The 21,192-nt window shown below is 34.7% G+C and overlaps 1 protein-coding gene across 1 annotated transcript in view; it reads left to right on the forward strand.

Annotated features, from left to right (window-relative positions):
* LOC143251584 (uncharacterized) overlaps positions 1 to 20,638 on the forward strand; it is a 52,253-nt gene extending 31,615 nt beyond the window's left edge. The window contains exon 9 of the mRNA XM_076502855.1: positions 18,928 to 20,638. Coding sequence (XP_076358970.1) covers positions 18,928 to 19,825 — 898 coding nt within the window. The 3' untranslated portion in view covers positions 19,826 to 20,638. The remainder of the gene's footprint in view (positions 1 to 18,927) is intronic.
* Positions 20,639 to 21,192: the final 554 nt, after the last annotated feature.

Consider the following 21,192-nt stretch of genomic DNA (forward strand, 5'->3'; position numbering starts at 1 on the left):
AGCATTATCTTCTATTGTAGGTAACACCATGCAGATAAGGAACATTATGGTATATTGTAGGTAACACCATCCAGATAAGTAACATTATGGTATATTGTAGGTAACACCATCCAGAAAAGTAACATTATGGTATATTGTAGGTAACACCATCCAGATAAGTAACATTATGGTATATTGTAGGTAACACCATCCAGATAAGTAGCATGATGGTATATTGTAGGTAACACCATCCAGATAGGTAGCATTATGGTATATTGTAGGTAACACCATCCGGATAAGTAGCATGATGGTATATTGTAGGTAACACCATCCAGATAAGTATCATTATGGTATATTGTAGGTAACACCATCCAGATAAGTTCGCTCTTCTATGTAAAATATTTTCTCAACCCAAACGAGCCATTTTTGCATATAAATTTCTCAACAAGTGGGATTCTCGACATCACTGACCATCCAGATAAGTAGCATGATGGTATATTGTAGGTAACACCATCCAGATAGGTATCATCATGGTATATTGTAGGTAACACCATCCAGATAGGTAGAATTATGGTTTATTGTAGGTAACACCATCCAGAGAGGTATCATTATGGTCTATTGTAGGTAACACCATCCAGATAGGTATCAATATGGTATATTGTAGGTAACACCATCCAGATAGGAATGATTATGGTATATTGTAGGTAACACCATCTGGATAAGTAGCATCATGGTGTATTGTAGGTAAAACCATCTGGATAAGTAGCATCATGGTGTATTGTAGGTAACACTATCCAGATAGGTATCATTATGGTATATTGTAGGTAACACCATACAGATAGGTATCATTATGGTATATTGTAGGTAACACCATCCACATAGGTATCATCATGGTATATTGTATGTAACACCATCCAGATAGGTATCATTATGGTATATTGTAGGTAACACCATCCAGATAAGTAGCATTATCCCCTATTGTAGGTAACACCATCCAGATAAGTAGCATGATGGTATATTGTAGGTAACACCATCCAGATAGGTAGCATTATGGTATATTGTAGGTAACACCATCCGGATAAGTAGCATGATGGTATATTATAGGTAACACCATCCAGATAAGTAGCATTATGGTACATTGTAGGTAACACCATCCAGATAGGTAGAATTATGGTATATTGCAGGTAACACCATCCAGATAGGTATCATTATGGTATATTGTAGGTAACACCATCCAGATAGGTATCATTATGGTATATTGTAGGTAACACCATCCAGATAGGTATCATTATGGTATATTGTAGTTAACACCATCCAGATAAGTATCATTATGGTATATTGTAGGTAACACCATCCAGATAAGTTCGCTCTTCTATGTAAAATATTTTCTTAACCCAAACGAGCCGTTTTTGCATATAAATTTCTCAACAAGTGGGTTTCTCGACATCACTGACCATCCAGATAAGTAGCATGATGGTATATTGTAGGTAACACCATCCAGATAGGTATCATCATGGTATATTGTAGGTAACACCATCCAGATAGGTATCATCATGGTATTTTGTAGGTAACACCATCCAGATAGGTAGAATTATGGTATATTGTAGGTAACACCATCCAGATAGGTATCATTATGGTCTATTGTAGGTAACACCATCCAGATAGGTATCATTATGGTCTATTGTAGGTAACACCATCCAGATAGGTATCAATATGGTATATTGTAGGTAACACCATCCTGATAGGTATCATTATGGTATATTGTAGGTAACACCATCTGGATAAGTAGCATCATGGTGTATTGTTGGTAACACCATCTGTATAAGTAGCATCATGGTGTATTGTTGGTAACACCATCCAGATAGGTATCATCATGGTATATTGTATGTAACACCATCCAGATAGGTATCATTATGGTATATATTAGGTAACACCATCCAGATAAGTAGCCTTATCCCCTATTGTAGGTAACACCATTCAGAGAAGTAACATTATGGCATATTGTAGATAACACCATCCAGATAAGTAAAATTATGGTATATTGTAGGTAACATCATCCAGATAAGTAACATTATTGTATATTGTAGGTAACACCATTCAGATAAGTAACATTATGGTATATTGTAGGTAACACCATCCAGATGGGTATCATTATGGTATATTGTAGGTAACACCATCTACATAGGTATCATTATGGTATATTGAAGGTAACGCCATCCAGATAAGTATCATCATGGTATATTGTAGGTAACACCATCCAGATAGGTATCATTATGGTATATTGTAGGTAACACCATCCAGATAGGTATCATTATGGTATATTGTAGGTAACACCATCCAGATAGGTATCATTATGGTATATTGTAGCTAACACCACCCAGATAGGTATCATTATGGTATATTGCAGGTAACACCATCGAGATAGGTATCATTATGGTATATTGTAGGTAACACCATCCAGATAGGTATCATTATGGTATATTGTAGGTAACACCATCCAGATAGGTATTTTTATGGTATATTGTAGGTAACACCATCCAGATAAGTATCATTATGGTATATTGTAGGTAACACCATTTAGATAAGTATCATTATGGTATATTGTAGGTAACACCATCCAGATAAGTTCGCTCTTCTATGTAAAATATTTTCTCAACCCAAACGAGCCGTTTTTGCATATAAATTTCTCAACAAGTGGGATTCTCGACATCACTGACCATCCAGATAAGTAGCATGATGGTATATTGTAGGTAACACCATCCAGATAGGTATCATCATGGTATATTGTAGGTAACACCATCCAGATAGGTAGAATTATGGTATATTGTAGGTAACACCATCCAGAGAGGTATCATTATGGTCTATTGTAGGTAACACCATCCAGATAGGTATCAATATGGTATATTGTAGGTAAAACCATCCAGATAGGAATCATTATGGTATATTGTAGGTAACACAATCTGGATAAGTAGCATCATGGTGTATTGTAGGTAACATTATCTGGATAAGTAGCATCATGGTGTATTGTTGGTAACACCATCCAGATAGGTATCATTATGGTATATTGTAGGTAACACTATCCAGATAGGTATCATTATGGTATATTGTAGGTAACACCATACAGATAGGTATCATTATGGTATATTGTAGGTAACACCATCCACATAGGTATCATCATGGTATATTGTATGTAACACCATCCAGATAGGTATCATTATGGTATATTGTAGGTAACACCATCCAGATAAGTAGCATTATCCCCATTGTAGGTAACACCATCCAGATAAGTAGCATGATGGTATATTGTAGGTAACACCATCCAGATAGGTAGCATTTTGGTATATTGTAGGTAACACCATCCGATAAGTAGCATGATGGTATATTATAGGTAACACCATCCATATAAGTAGCATTATGGTACATTGTAGGTAACACCATCCAGATAGGTAGAATTATGGTATATTGCAGGTAACACCATCCAGATAGGTATCATTATGGTATATTGTAGGTAACACCATCCAGATAGGTATCATTATGGTATATTGCTGGTAATACCATCCAGATAGGTATCATTATGGTATATTGTAGGTAACACCATCCAGATAAGTATCATTATGGTATATTGTAGGTAACACCATCCAGATAAGTTCGCTCTTCTATGTAAAATATTTTCTCAACCCAAACGAGCCGTTTTTGCATATAAATTTCTCAACAAGTGGGTTTCTCGACATCACTGACCATCCAGATAAGTAGCATGATGGTATATTGTAGGTAACACCATCCAGATAGGTATCATCATGGTATATTGTAGGTAACACCATCCAGATAGGAAGAATTATGGTATATTGTAGGTAACACCATCCAGATAGGTATCATTATGGTCTCTTGTAGGTAACACCATCTACATAGGTATCTTTATGGTATATTGAAGGTAACGCCATCCAGATAAGTATCATCATGGTATATTGTAGGTAACACCATCGAGATAGGTATCATTATGGTATATTGTAGGTAATACCATCCAGATAGGTATCATTATGGTATATTGTAGGTAGCACCATCCAGATAGGTATCATTATGGTATATTGTAGGTAACACGATCCAGATAGGTATCAATATGGTATATTGTAGGTAACACCATCCAGATAGGAATCATTATGGTATATTGTAGGTAACACCATCTGGATAAGTAGCATCATGGTATATTGTAGGTAACACCATCCAGATAGGTATCATTATGGGATATTGTAGGTAACACCATCCATATAGATATCATTATGGTATATTGTATGTAACACCATCCAGATAGGTTATTATTATGGTATATTGTAGGTAACACCATCCAGATAATTAGCATTATCCCCTTGTAGGTAACACCATCCAGAGAAGTAGCATCATGGTATATTGTAGGTAACACCATCCAGATAGGTATCATTATGGTATATTGTAGGTAACATTATCTGGATAAGTAGCATCATGGTATATTGTAGGTAACACCATCCAGATAGGTATCATTATGGTATATTGTATGTAACACCATCCAGATAGGTATCATTATAGTATATTGTAGGTAACACCATCCAGATAGGTATCATTATGGTATATTGTAGGTAACACCATCCATATAAATAGCATTATGGTCTATTGTAGGTAACACCATCCAGATGGGTATCAATATGGTATATTGTAGGTAACAGCATCCAGATAAGTATCATTATGATATATTCTAGGTAACACCATCCAGATAAGTTCGCTCTTCTATGTAAAATATTTTCTCAACCCAAACGAGCCGTTTTTGCATATAAATTTCTCAACAAGTGGGTTTCTCGACATCACTGACCATCCAGATAAGTAGCATGATGTTATATTGTAGGTAACACCATCCAGATAGGTATCATCATGGTATATTGTAGGTAACACCATCCAGATAGGTAAAATTATGGTATATTGTAGGTAACACCATCCAGATAGGTATCAATATGGTATATTGTAGGTAACACCATCCAGATAGGTATCATTATGGTATATTGTACGTAACCCCATCCAGATAGGTATTATTATGGTATATTGTATGTAACACCATCCAGATAGGTATCATTATGGTCTATTGTAGGTAACATTATCCAGATAGGTATGATTATGGTATATTGTAGGTAACACCATCGAGATAAGTAGCATTATCCCCTATTGTAGGTAACACCATTCAGATAAGTAACATTATGGTATATTGTAGGTCACACCATCCAGATAAGTAATATTATGGTATATTGTAAGTAACACCATCCAGATAAGTAACATTATTGTATATTGTAGTTAACACCATCCAGATAAGTAACATTATGGTATATTGTAGGTAACACCATCCAGATAAGTAACATTATGGTATATTGTAGGTAACACCATCCAGATAGGTATCATTATGGTATATTGTAGGTAACACCATCTTCATAAGTATCATTATGGTATATTGAAGGTAACACCATCCAGATAGTTATCATTATGGTATATTGTAGGTAACACCATTTAGATAGGTATCATCATGGTATATTGTAGGTAACACCATCCAGAAGGGTAGAATTATGGTATATTGTAGGTAACACCATCCAGATAGGTATCATTATGGTCTATTGTAGGTAACACCATCCAGATAGGTATGATTATGGTATATTGTTGGTAACACCATCCAGATAGGTATCATTATGGTATATTGTAGGTTACACCATCTGGATAAGTAGCACCATGGTATATTGTAGGTAACACCATCCAGATAGGTATCATTATGGTATATTGTAGGTAACACCATCCAGATAGGTATCATTATGGTATATTGTAGGTAACACCATCCAGATAGGTATCATTATGGTATATTGTAGGTAACACCATCCAGATAATTAGCATTATCCCTATTGTAGGTAACACCATCCAGATAATTAGCATTATCCCCTATTGTAGGTAACACCATCCAGAGAAGTAACATTATGGTATATTGTAGGTAACACCATCCAGATAAGTAACATTATGGTATATTGTAGGTAACACCATCCAGATAAGTAACATTATGGTATATTGTAGGTAACACCATCCAGATAAATAACATTATGGTATATTGTACGTAACACCATCCAGATAAGTAACATTATGGTATATTGTAGGTAACACCATCCAGATAGGTATCATTATGGTATATTGTAGGTAACACCATCTACATAGGTATCATTATGGTATATTGAAGGTATCGCCATCCAGATAAGTATCATCATGGTATATTGTAGGTAACACCATCGAGATAGGTATCATTATGGTATATTGTAGGTAACACCATCCAGATAGGTATCATTATGGTATATTGTAGGTAACACCATCCAGATAGGTATCAATATGGTATATTGTAGGTAACACCATCCAGATAGGTATCATTATGGTATATTGTAGGTAACACCATCCAGATAGGTATCATTATGGTATATTGTAGGTAACACCATCTGGATAAGTAGCATCATGGTATATTGTAGGTAACACCATCCAGATAGGTATCATTATGGTATATTGTATGTAACACCATCCAGATAGGTATCATTATGGTATATTGTAGGTAACACCATCCAGATAGGTATCATTATGGTATATTGTAGGTAACACCATCCAGATAGGTATCAATATGGTATATTGTAGGTAACACCATCCAGATAGGTATCATTATGGTATATTGTAGGTAACACCATCCAGATAGGTATCATTATGGTATATTGTAGGTAACACCATCTGGATAAGTAGCATCATGGTATATTGTAGGTAACACCATCCAGATAGGTATCATTATGGTATATTGTATGTAACACCATCCAGATAGGTATCATTATGGTATATTGTAGGTAACACCATCCATATAATTAGCATTATCCCCTATTGTAGGTAACACCATCCATAGAAGTAGCATCATGGTATATTGTAGGTAACACCATCCAGATAGGTATCATTATGGTATATTGTAGGTAACACCATCCAGATAGGTATCATTATGGTATATTGTAGGTAACATCATCCAGATAGGTATCATTATGGTATATTGTAGGTAACACCATCCAGATAAATAGCATTATGGTCTATTGTAGGTAACACCATCCAGATAGGTATCAATATGTTATATTGTAGGTAAGAGCATACAGATAAGTATTATTATGATATATTGTAGGTAACACCATCCAGATAAGTTCGCTCTTCTATGTAAAATATTTTCTCAGCCCAAACGAGCCGTTTTTGCATATAAATTTCTCAACAAGTGGGTTTCTCGACATCACTGACCATCCAGATAAGTAGCATCATGGTATATTGAAGGTAACACCATCCAGATAGGTATCATTATGGTATATTGTAGGTAACACCATCTGGATAAGTAGCATCATGGTATATTGTAGGTAACACCATCCAGATAGGTATCATTATGGTATATTGTAGGTAACACCATCCAGATAGGTATCATTATGGTCTATTGTAGGTAACACCATCCAGATAGGTATCATCATGGTATATTGTAGGTAACACCATCCAGAAGGGTAGAATTATGGTATATTGTAGGTAACACCATCCAGATAGGTATCATTATGGTCTATTGTAGGTAACACCATCCAGATAAATAGCATTATGGTCTATTGTAGGTAACACCATTTAGATAGGTATCATCATGGTATATTGTAGGTAACACCATCCAGAAGGGTAGAATTATGGTATATTGTAGGTAACACCATCCAGATAGGTATCATTATGGTCTATTGTAGGTAACACCATCCAGATAGGTATGATTATGGTATATTGTTGGTAACACCATCCAGATAGGTATCATTATGGTATATTGTAGGTTACACCATCTGGATAAGTAGCACCTTGGTATATTGTAGGTAACACCATCCAGATAGGTATCATTATGGTATATTGTAGGTAACACCATCCAGATAGGTATTATTATGGTATATTGTAGGTAACACCATCCAGATAGGTATCATTATGGTATATTGTAGGTAACACCATCCAGGTAAGTAACATTATGTTATATTGTAGGTAACACCATCCAGATAAGTAACATTATGGTACATTGTAGGTAACACCATCCAGATAAGTAACATTATGGTATATTTTAGGTAACACCATCCATATAGGTATCATCATGGTATATTGTATGTAACACCATCCAGATAGGTATGATTATGGTATATTGTAGGTAACACCATCCAGATAATTAGCATTATCCCCTATTGTAGGTAACACCATCCAGATAATTAGCATTATCCCATATTGTAGGTAACACCATCCAGAGAAGTAACATTATGGTATATTGTAGGTAACACCATTCAGATAAGTAACATTATGGTATATTGTAGGTAACACCATCCAGATAAGTAACATTATGGTATATTGTAGGTAACACCATCCAGATAAGTAACATTATGGTATATTGTACGTAACACCATCCAGATAAGTAACATTATGGTATATTGTAGGTTACACCATCCAGATAGGTATCATTATGGTATATTGTAGGTAACACCATCTACATAGGTATCATTATGGTATATTGAAGGTATCGCCATCCAGATAAGTATCATCATGGTATATTGTAGGTAACACCATCCAGATAAGTAACATTATGGTATATTGTAGGTAAAACCATCCAGATAGGAATCATTATGGTATATTGTAGGTAACACAATCTGGATAAGTAGAATCATGGTGTATTGTAGGTAACATTATCTGGATAAGTAGCATCATGGTGTATTGTTGGTAACACCATCCAGATAGGTATCATTATGGTATATTGTAGGTAACACTATCCAGATAGGTATCATTATGGTATATTGTAGGTAACACCATACAGATAAGTTCGCTCTTCTATGTAAAATATTTTCTCAACCCAAACGAGCCGTTTTTGCATATAAATTTCTCAACAAGTGGGATTCTCGACATCACTGACCATCCAGATAAGTAGCATGATGGTATATTGTAGGTAACACCATCCAGATAGGTATCATCATGGTATATTGTAGGTAACACCATCCAGATAGGTAGAATTATGGTATATTGTAGGTAACACCATCCAGAGAGGTATCATTATGGTCTATTGTAGGTAACACCATCCAGATAGGTATCAATATGGTATATTGTAGGTAAAACCATCCAGATAGGAATCATTATGGTATATTGTAGGTAACACAATCTGGATAAGTAGCATCATGGTGTATTGTAGGTAACATTATCTGGATAAGTAGCATCATGGTGTATTGTTGGTAACACCATCCAGATAGGTATCATTATGGTATATTGTAGGTAACACTATCCAGATAGGTATCATTATGGTATATTGTAGGTAACACCATACAGATAGGTATCATTATGGTATATTGTAGGTAACACCATCCACATAGGTATCATCATGGTATATTGTATGTAACACCATCCAGATAGGTATCATTATGGTATATTGTAGGTAACACCATCCAGATAAGTAGCATTATCCCCTATTGTAGGTAACACCATCCAGATAAGTAGCATGATGGTATATTGTAGGTAACACCATCCAGATAGGTAGCATTTTGGTATATTGTAGGTAACACCATCCGGATAAGTAGCATGATGGTATATTATAGGTAACACCATCCATATAAGTAGCATTATGGTACATTGTAGGTAACACCATCCAGATAGGTAGAATTATGGTATATTGCAGGTAACACCATCCAGATAGGTATCATTATGGTATATTGTAGGTAACACCATCCAGATAGGTATCATTATGGTATATTGCTGGTAATACCATCCAGATAGGTATCATTATGGTATATTGTAGGTAACACCATCCAGATAAGTATCATTATGGTATATTGTAGGTAACACCATCCAGATAAGTTCGCTCTTCTATGTAAAATATTTTCTCAACCCAAACGAGCCGTTTTTGCATATAAATTTCTCAACAAGTGGGTTTCTCGACATCACTGACCATCCAGATAAGTAGCATGATGGTATATTGTAGGTAACACCATCCAGATAGGTATCATCATGGTATATTGTAGGTAACACCATCCAGATAGGAAGAATTATGGTATATTGTAGGTAACACCATCCAGATAGGTATCATTATGGTCTATTGTAGGTAACACCATCTACATAGGTATCTTTATGGTATATTGAAGGTAACGCCATCCAGATAAGTATCATCATGGTATATTGTAGGTAACACCATCGAGATAGGTATCATTATGGTATATTGTAGGTAATACCATCCAGATAGGTATCATTATGGTATATTGTAGGTAGCACCATCCAGATAGGTATCATTATGGTATATTGTAGGTAACACCATCCAGATAGGTATCAATATGGTATATTGTAGGTAACACCATCCAGATAGGAATCATTATGGTATATTGTAGGTAACACCATCTGGATAAGTAGCATCATGGTATATTGTAGGTAACACCATCCAGATAGGTATCATTATGGGATATTGTAGGTAACACCATCCATATAGATATCATTATGGTATATTGTATGTAACACCATCCAGATAGGTTATTATTATGGTATATTGTAGGTAACACCATCCAGATAATTAGCATTATCCCCCTTGTAGGTAACACCATCCAGAGAAGTAGCATCATGGTATATTGTAGGTAACACCATCCAGATAGGTATCATTATGGTATATTGTAGGTAACATTATCTGGATAAGTAGCATCATGGTATATTGTAGGTAACACCATCCAGATAGGTATCATTATGGTATATTGTATGTAACACCATCCAGATAGGTATCATTATAGTATATTGTAGGTAACACCATCCAGATAGGTATCATTATGGTATATTGTAGGTAACACCATCCATATAAATAGCATTATGGTCTATTGTAGGTAACACCATCCAGATGGGTATCAATATGGTATATTGTAGGTAACAGCATCCAGATAAGTATCATTATGATATATTCTAGGTAACACCATCCAGATAAGTTCGCTCTTCTATGTAAAATATTTTCTCAACCCAAACGAGCCGTTTTTGCATATAAATTTCTCAACAAGTGGGTTTCTCGACATCACTGACCATCCAGATAAGTAGCATGATGTTATATTGTAGGTAACACCATCCAGATAGGTATCATCATGGTATATTGTAGGTAACACCATCCAGATAGGTAAAATTATGGTATATTGTAGGTAACACCATCCAGATAGGTATCAATATGGTATATTGTAGGTAACACCATCCAGATAGGTATCATTATGGTATATTGTACGTAACCCCATCCAGATAGGTATTATTATGGTATATTGTATGTAACACCATCCAGATAGGTATCATTATGGTCTATTGTAGGTAACATTATCCAGATAGGTATGATTATGGTATATTGTAGGTAACACCATCGAGATAAGTAGCATTATCCCCTATTGTAGGTAACACCATTCAGATAAGTAACATTATGGTATATTGTAGGTCACACCATCCAGATAAGTAATATTATGGTATATTGTAAGTAACACCATCCAGATAAGTAACATTATTGTATATTGTAGTTAACACCATCCAGATAAGTAACATTATGGTATATTGTAGGTAACACCATCCAGATAAGTAACATTATGGTATATTGTAGGTAACACCATCCAGATAGGTATCATTATGGTATATTGTAGGTAACACCATCTTCATAAGTATCATTATGGTATATTGAAGGTAACACCATCCAGATAGTTATCATTATGGTATATTGTAGGTAACACCATTTAGATAGGTATCATCATGGTATATTGTAGGTAACACCATCCAGAAGGGTAGAATTATGGTATATTGTAGGTAACACCATCCAGATAGGTATCATTATGGTCTATTGTAGGTAACACCATCCAGATAGGTATGATTATGGTATATTGTTGGTAACACCATCCAGATAGGTATCATTATGGTATATTGTAGGTTACACCATCTGGATAAGTAGCACCATGGTATATTGTAGGTAACACCATCCAGATAGGTATCATTATGGTATATTGTAGGTAACACCATCCAGATAGGTATCATTATGGTATATTGTAGGTAACACCATCCAGATAGGTATCATTATGGTATATTGTAGGTAACACCATCCAGATAATTAGCATTATCCCCTATTGTAGGTAACACCATCCAGATAATTAGCATTATCCCCTATTGTAGGTAACACCATCCAGAGAAGTAACATTATGGTATATTGTAGGTAACACCATCCAGATAAGTAACATTATGGTATATTGTAGGTAACACCATCCAGATAAGTAACATTATGGTATATTGTAGGTAACACCATCCAGATAAATAACATTATGGTATATTGTACGTAACACCATCCAGATAAGTAACATTATGGTATATTGTAGGTAACACCATCCAGATAGGTATCATTATGGTATATTGTAGGTAACACCATCTACATAGGTATCATTATGGTATATTGAAGGTATCGCCATCCAGATAAGTATCATCATGGTATATTGTAGGTAACACCATCGAGATAGGTATCATTATGGTATATTGTAGGTAACACCATCCAGATAGGTATCATTATGGTATATTGTAGGTAACACCATCCAGATAGGTATCAATATGGTATATTGTAGGTAACACCATCCAGATAGGTATCATTATGGTATATTGTAGGTAACACCATCCAGATAGGTATCATTATGGTATATTGTAGGTAACACCATCTGGATAAGTAGCATCATGGTATATTGTAGGTAACACCATCCAGATAGGTATCATTATGGTATATTGTATGTAACACCATCCAGATAGGTATCATTATGGTATATTGTAGGTAACACCATCCAGATAGGTATCATTATGGTATATTGTAGGTAACACCATCCAGATAGGTATCAATATGGTATATTGTAGGTAACACCATCCAGATAGGTATCATTATGGTATATTGTAGGTAACACCATCCAGATAGGTATCATTATGGTATATTGTAGGTAACACCATCTGGATAAGTAGCATCATGGTATATTGTAGGTAACACCATCCAGATAGGTATCATTATGGTATATTGTATGTAACACCATCCAGATAGGTATCATTATGGTATATTGTAGGTAACACCATCCATATAATTAGCATTATCCCCTATTGTAGGTAACACCATCCATAGAAGTAGCATCATGGTATATTGTAGGTAACACCATCCAGATAGGTATCATTATGGTATATTGTAGGTAACACCATCCAGATAGGTATCATTATAGTATATTGTAGGTAACATCATCCAGATAGGTATCATTATGGTATATTGTAGGTAACACCATCCAGATAAATAGCATTATGGTCTATTGTAGGTAACACCATCCAGATAGGTATCAATATGTTATATTGTAGGTAAGAGCATACAGATAAGTATTATTATGATATATTGTAGGTAACACCATCCAGATAAGTTCGCTCTTCTATGTAAAATATTTTCAGCCCAAACGAGCCGTTTTTTGCATATAAATTTCTCAACAAGTGGGTTTCTCGACATCACTGACCATCCAGATAAGTAGCATCATGGTATATTGAAGGTAACACCATCCAGATAGGTATCATTATGGTATATTGTAGGTAACACCATCTGGATAAGTAGCATCATGGTATATTGTAGGTAACACCATCCAGATAGGTATCATTATGGTATATTGTAGGTAACACCATCCAGATAGGTATCATTATGGTCTATTGTAGGTAACACCATCCAGATAGGTATCATCATGGTATATTGTAGGTAACACCATCCAGAAGGGTAGAATTATGGTATATTGTAGGTAACACCATCCAGATAGGTATCATTATGGTCTATTGTAGGTAACACCATCCAGATAAATAGCATTATGGTCTATTGTAGGTAACACCATTTAGATAGGTATCATCATGGTATATTGTAGGTAACACCATCCAGAAGGGTAGAATTATGGTATATTGTAGGTAACACCATCCAGATAGGTATCATTATGGTCTATTGTAGGTAACACCATCCAGATAGGTATGATTATGGTATATTGTTGGTAACACCATCCAGATAGGTATCATTATGGTATATTGTAGGTTACACCATCTGGATAAGTAGCACCTTGGTATATTGTAGGTAACACCATCCAGATAGGTATCATTATGGTATATTGTAGGTAACACCATCCAGATAGGTATTATTATGGTATATTGTAGGTAACACCATCCAGATAGGTATCATTATGGTATATTGTAGGTAACACCATCCAGGTAAGTAACATTATGTTATATTGTAGGTAATACCATCCAGATAAGTAACATTATGGTACATTGTAGGTAACACCATCCAGATAAGTAACATTATGGTATATTTTAGGTAACACCATCCATATAGGTATCATCATGGTATATTGTATGTAACACCATCCAGATAGGTATGATTATGGTATATTGTAGGTAACACCATCCAGATAATTAGCATTATCCCCTATTGTAGGTAACACCATCCAGATAATTAGCATTATCCCATATTGTAGGTAACACCATCCAGAGAAGTAACATTATGGTATATTGTAGGTAACACCATTCAGATAAGTAACATTATGGTATATTGTAGGTAACACCATCCAGATAAGTAACATTATGGTATATTGTAGGTAACACCATCCAGATAAGTAACATTATGGTATATTGTACGTAACACCATCCAGATAAGTAACATTATGGTATATTGTAGGTTACACCATCCAGATAGGTATCATTATGGTATATTGTAGGTAACACCATCTACATAGGTATCATTATGGTATATTGAAGGTATCGCCATCCAGATAAGTATCATCATGGTATATTGTAGGTAACACCATCCAGATAAGTAACATTATGGTATATTGTAGGTAAAACCATCCAGATAAGTAACATTATGGTATATTGTAGGTAACACCATCCAGATAAGTAACATTATGGTATATTGTACGTAACACCATCCAGATAAGTAACATTATGGTATATTGTAGGTAACACCATCCAGATAGGTATCATTATGGTATATTGTAGGTAACACCATCTACATAGGTATCTTTATGGTATATTGAAGGTATCGCCATCCAGATAAGTATCATCATGGTATATTGTAGGTAACACCATCGAGATAGGTATCATTATGGTATATTGTAGGTAACACCATCCAGATAGGTATCATTATGGTATATTGTAGGTAACACCATCCAGATAGGTATCAATATGGTATATTGTAGGTAACACCATCCAGATAGGTATCAATATGGTATATTGGAGGTAACACCATCCAGATAGGTATCATTATGGTATATTGTAGGTAACACCATCCAGATAGGTATCATTATGGTATATTGTAGGTAACACCATCTGGATAAGTAGCATCATGGTATATTGTAGGTAACACCATCCAGATAGGTATCATTATGGTATATTGTATGTAACACCATCCAGATAGGTATCATTATGGTATATTGTAGGTAACACCATCCATATAATTAGCATTATCCCCTATTGTAGGTAACACCATCCATAGAAGTAGCATCATGGTATATTGTAGGTAACACCATCCAGATAGGTATCATTATGGTATATTGTAGGTAACACCATCCAGATAGGTATCATTATAGTATATTGTAGGTAACACCATCCAGATAGGTATCATTATGGTATATTGTAGGTAACACCATCCAGATAAATAGCATTATGGTCTATTGTAGGTAACACCATCCAGATAGGTATCAATATGTTATATTGTAGGTAAGAGCATCCAGATAAGTATTATTATGATATATTGTAGGTAACACCATCCAGATAAGTTCGCTCTTCTATGTAAAATATTTTCTCAACCCAAACGAGCCGTTTTTGCATATAAATTTCTCAACAAGTGGGTTTCTCGACATCACTGACCATCCAGATAAGTAGCATCATGGTATATTGAAGGTAACACCATCCAGATAGGTATCATTATGGTATATTGTAGGTAACACCATCTGGATAAGTAGCATCATGGTATATTGTAGGTAACACCATCCAGATAGGTATCATTATGGTATATTGTAGGTAACACCATCCAGATAGGTATCATTATGGTCTATTGTAGGTAACACCATCCAGATAGGTATCATTATGGTATATTGTAGGTAACACCATCCAGATAAGTAGCATTATCCCCTATTGTAGGTAACACCATTCAGATAAGTAACATTATGGTATATTGTAGGTAACACCATCCAGATAAGTAACATTATGGTATATTTTAAGTAACACCATCCAGATAAGTAACATTATGGTATATTGTAGGTAACACCATCCAGATAAGTAACATTATGGTATATTGTAGGTAACACCATCCAGATAAGTAACATTATGGTATATTGTAGGTAACACCATCCAGATATGTATCATTATGGTATATTGTAGGTAACACCATCTACATAAGTATCATTATGGTATATTGAAGGTAACACAATCCAGATAGGTATCATTATGGTATATTGTAGGTAACACCATTTAGATAGGTATCATCATGGTATATTGTAGGTAACACCATCCAGAAGGGTAGAATTATGGTATATTGTAGGTAACACCATCCAGATAGGTATCATTATGGTCTATTGTAGGTAACACCATCCAGATAGGTATGATTATGGTATATTGTTGGTAACACCATCCAGATAGGTATCATTATGGTATATTGTAGGTTACACCATCTGGATAAGTAGCACCATGGTATATTGTAGGTAACACCATCCAGATAGGTATCATTATGGTATATTGTAGGTAACACCATCCAGATCGGTATCATTATGGTATATTGCAGGTAACACCATCCAGGTAGGTAACATTATGGTATATTTTATGTAACACCATCCAGGTAAGTAAGATTATGGTATATTGTAGGTAACACCATCCAGATAAGTAACATTATGGTATATTTTAGGTAACACCATCCATATAGGTATCATCATGGTATATTGTATGTAACACCATCCAGATAGGTATCATTATGGTATATTGTAGGTAACACCATCCAGATAATTAGCATTATCCCCTATTGTAGGTAACACCATCCAGAGAAGTAACATTATGGTATATTGTAGGTAACACCATCCAGATAAGTAACATTATGGTATATTGTAGGTAACACCATCCAGATAAGTAACATTATGGTATATTGTAGGTAACACCATCCAGATAAGTAATGTTATGGTATATTGTACGTAACACCATCCAGATAAGTAACATTATGGTATATTGTAGGTAACACCATCCAGATAGGTATCATTATGGTATATTGTAGGTAACACCATCTACATAGGTATCATTATGGTATATTGAAGGTAACGCCATCCAGATAAGTATCATCATTGTATATTGTAGGTAACACCATCGAGATAGGTATTATTATGGTATATTGTAGGTAACACCATCCAGATAGGTATCATTATGATATATTGTAGGTAACACCATCTAGATAGGTATCATTATGGTATATTGTAGGTAACACCATCCAGATAGGTATCAATATGGTATATTGTAGGTAACACCATCCAGATAGGTATCATTATGGTATATTGTAGGTAACACCATCTGGATAAGTAGCATCATGGTATATTGTAGGTAACACCATCCAGATAGGTATCATTATGGTATATTGTAGGTAACACCATCCATATAGGTATCATTATGGTATATTGTATGTAACACCATCCAGATAGGTATCATTATGGTATATTGTAGGTAACACCATCCAGATAATTAGTATTATTTTTTATTGTAGGTAACACCATCCAGAGAAGTAACATTATTGTATATTGTAGGTAACACCATCCAGATAAGTAACATTATGGTATATTGTAGGTAACACCATCCAGAGAAGTAACATTATGGTATATTGTAGGTAACACCATCCAGATAAGTAACATTATGGTATATTGTAGGTAACACCATCCAGATAAGTAACATTATGGTATATTGTAGGTAACATCATCCACATAGGTATCATTATGGTGTATTGTAGGTAACACCATCTACATAGGTATCATCATGGTATATTGTAGGTAGCACCATCCAGATAGGTAGAATTATGGTATATTGTAGGTAACACCATCCAGATAGGTATCATTATGGTCTATTGTAGGTAACACCATCCAGATAGGTATCATCATGGTATATTGTAGGTAACACCATCGAGATAGGTATCATTATGGTATATTGTAGGTAACACCATCGAGATAGGTATCGTTGTGGTATGTTGTAGGTAACACCGTCCAGATAGGTATCATTATGGTATATTGTAGGTAACACCATCCAGATAGGTATCAATATGGTATATTGTAGGTAACACCAACCATACAGGTATCAATATGGTATATTGTAGGTAACCTTATCTAGATAGGTATCAATATGGTATATTGTAGGTAACACCAACCATACAGGTATCAATATGGTATATTGTAAGTAACACCGTCTAGATAAGTATCATTATGGTCTATTGTTGGTAACACCATCCAGATAAGTAACATTATGGTCTATTGTAGGTAAAACCATCCAGATAAGTAACATTATGGTCTATTGTAGGTAACACCATCCAGATAAGTAACATTATGGTATATTGTAGGTAACACCATCCAGTTAGGTATCACCATCCAGATATGTATCATTATGGTATATTGTAGGTAACATCTTCCAAATAGGTATCATTATGGTCTATTGTAGGTAACACCATTTAGATAAGTAGCATTATGGTATGTTGGAGGTAACACCATTCAGATAAGCATTGTTATGGTATATTTTTAGTATATTATTTCTGGTAAACAGATCTTTTGGCTTATGATTTTAATATGGTCATATTTTATAATAATCTTGATGCTATTACACTGAAGAGTCACTCAGTTCCTTACTTTTTCTAACTTTCAGGATTTCCTCTGTTCAGAAATGTGAAGGGAAACAAGATGAGTTTTCCGGCCCTTGTGCAGTAGCTGAGAATCGTATGGGTTACATGCTACACGATCAAGGTTACTCTATTGAGAATCGAGGACAAAATTCGAACACCGCACTTGCAGAGTTTGAGGACTTTTATCAGCTACTCACGGGCTCCAGTTTAAATCCTAATAAAATGAGCGAAAATAGAAACTCAAATCAAAATATTCGACTTAATAATGGAATTTCAAATAATAGATATAAGCCGCAGATTAATGGATATAACTCGAGGAGTAGCTTAAACTATCCACAGATAAATGGATTTAATGCACAACTTAATAGGCTTAAACCTCAATTTAATAATTTCAATTCAGATATTAACGCGAATTTCCCTTTTGCAACAGGATTTACATCACAGTCTAATATATATCCACAACCGATTAATAGGCTTAATTCGGGATTCAATATGTATTATCCACAGTTAAATGGGTTTAATTCTCATATTAGTAGGTATATACCTCAAATTAATAGGTTTAATCCGTTCAATAATAACTTACGCTCGCAATTGAATATAAACCGTTTTCCCAATGCACTCAGACGACAAATTTTCCCTAACAGTCTTTTAACTCAGCAAAATGTCGGCTACCCACAATACACTGGGATAATCAAATCGGCCAAATTTCTTCCCATTGATTACTTCAATGTAAGAAAACCTGCCTATCGAGGTGGTTATGGTTTTCAGAGTAGTGGGATAAACGTGACCCCTAAAGGACTCCAAGTCAACCTGAACTCTAATCCTCTGAATGCATTATTTGGAAGTGATTCTACTCTCACAGGCAAGCTTCGAATTAAACCCTTCTTCCAAGTATTTAAAACTATAACATTTAATCACTGAAAAGTGAAAACGATAAAAAGTTACGTAGAGAAGCATGTTTTGTATCCTAGAATTACGTATAACGAAAACTTTGTGTATCAGAGTTATCATTTAAATTATTTTATATATTTATGTAAAATAGCACCTTATATGTTGTATTCTATATGTTTCATGATCAGTTACTAGTTTTTGGGTTGCCATTAACATTATACCATCTCACTACTGCGATTTTCATAGAAATTTTCATTAAAAACACACGTGAAACCGAAAATGCTTTTAAAAAATGCGTACAGTAAAGTTTGGGTCAAAATCGCCAAATCGTTTTTTTTCAGTATGATTTTGTTTCTTTAACTGATATTTCAGTTGGTTTTGGTCTATTCTGAACCTTGTTCAAATATAATAGTTGCAAATAGCTGTTTGCTTACTTGGCCTAGTAAGAAAACAAACAATGGCCCTCTGACGAGAAAATGAAAACATTAAATGAATGACCTATTTACAAAGCGAGTAATTAGCAGAGTAAAATTTAATTTAATTTTGTTTGTAAGCTTTACAACACATTCAAATTCAACAGATAATAATCGCTGTTTCTGTTTACACATATTGTATGATAATTGAAATTAATTTCAAGTTTGTTACTTGTGACATGTTTCAACAGTGAATTTAAATTTTTACTGCAATGTACGTTACCAAAGACTTGAGAAGTAACTTCGAACTTTACATTTCTATGAAAGTTAATTTAGTCGAAATAAGAGATTGCTTAGTGTTGAGTCGTTAATGAACAAAGCTGTATGAGATTCCTTCGACTGAATAAACCAATCATATCACTGTATCCCTCTAGGACTTTATTTCTTATTGTATGACAATGATATTTCCAAAAGATTTTATGTCCAATTTCTGCAACCCTATTTAAAAATAATTTAAAATATTTTTAAAACGCCTAAGTATTAAATTGGTTTTCATTTTTATTCGAAACTTTAAAGAACGAAAACAGGTATGCTATATACAGGATGGCCCGTAAGTCCCTACCCATTTATATATTATTATGCTATATTCAATTACGCATGTATTTTTTTCAGAGAAATATGGCCGATGTAAGCCAATTTAAGCTTGAAGAGCGTATTGTGACAAGTACGTGGGTACATGAGCGCAAGAATACTGGTGACAGCACACAGATACACTGGATACATAAGATATATGGATGGGTAGGGACTTACGGGCAACCCTGTATATAAGTATAAAACAGTAAAACTAGAACAGGGACCTACACTGTGATTTATCTTTAGAATAGTCTGTATGTATCACAGAAAAACGTCATCATTGGTAGGAGTTAAATTAAAAACCAGTTATCATGTTGCACATGGCGTTATTTGATCCACGAGATAAATTCA

This window comes from Tachypleus tridentatus, chromosome 6, assembly GCF_004210375.1.
Source record: "Tachypleus tridentatus isolate NWPU-2018 chromosome 6, ASM421037v1, whole genome shotgun sequence".
NCBI classification, from domain to species: domain Eukaryota; kingdom Metazoa; phylum Arthropoda; class Merostomata; order Xiphosura; family Limulidae; genus Tachypleus; species Tachypleus tridentatus.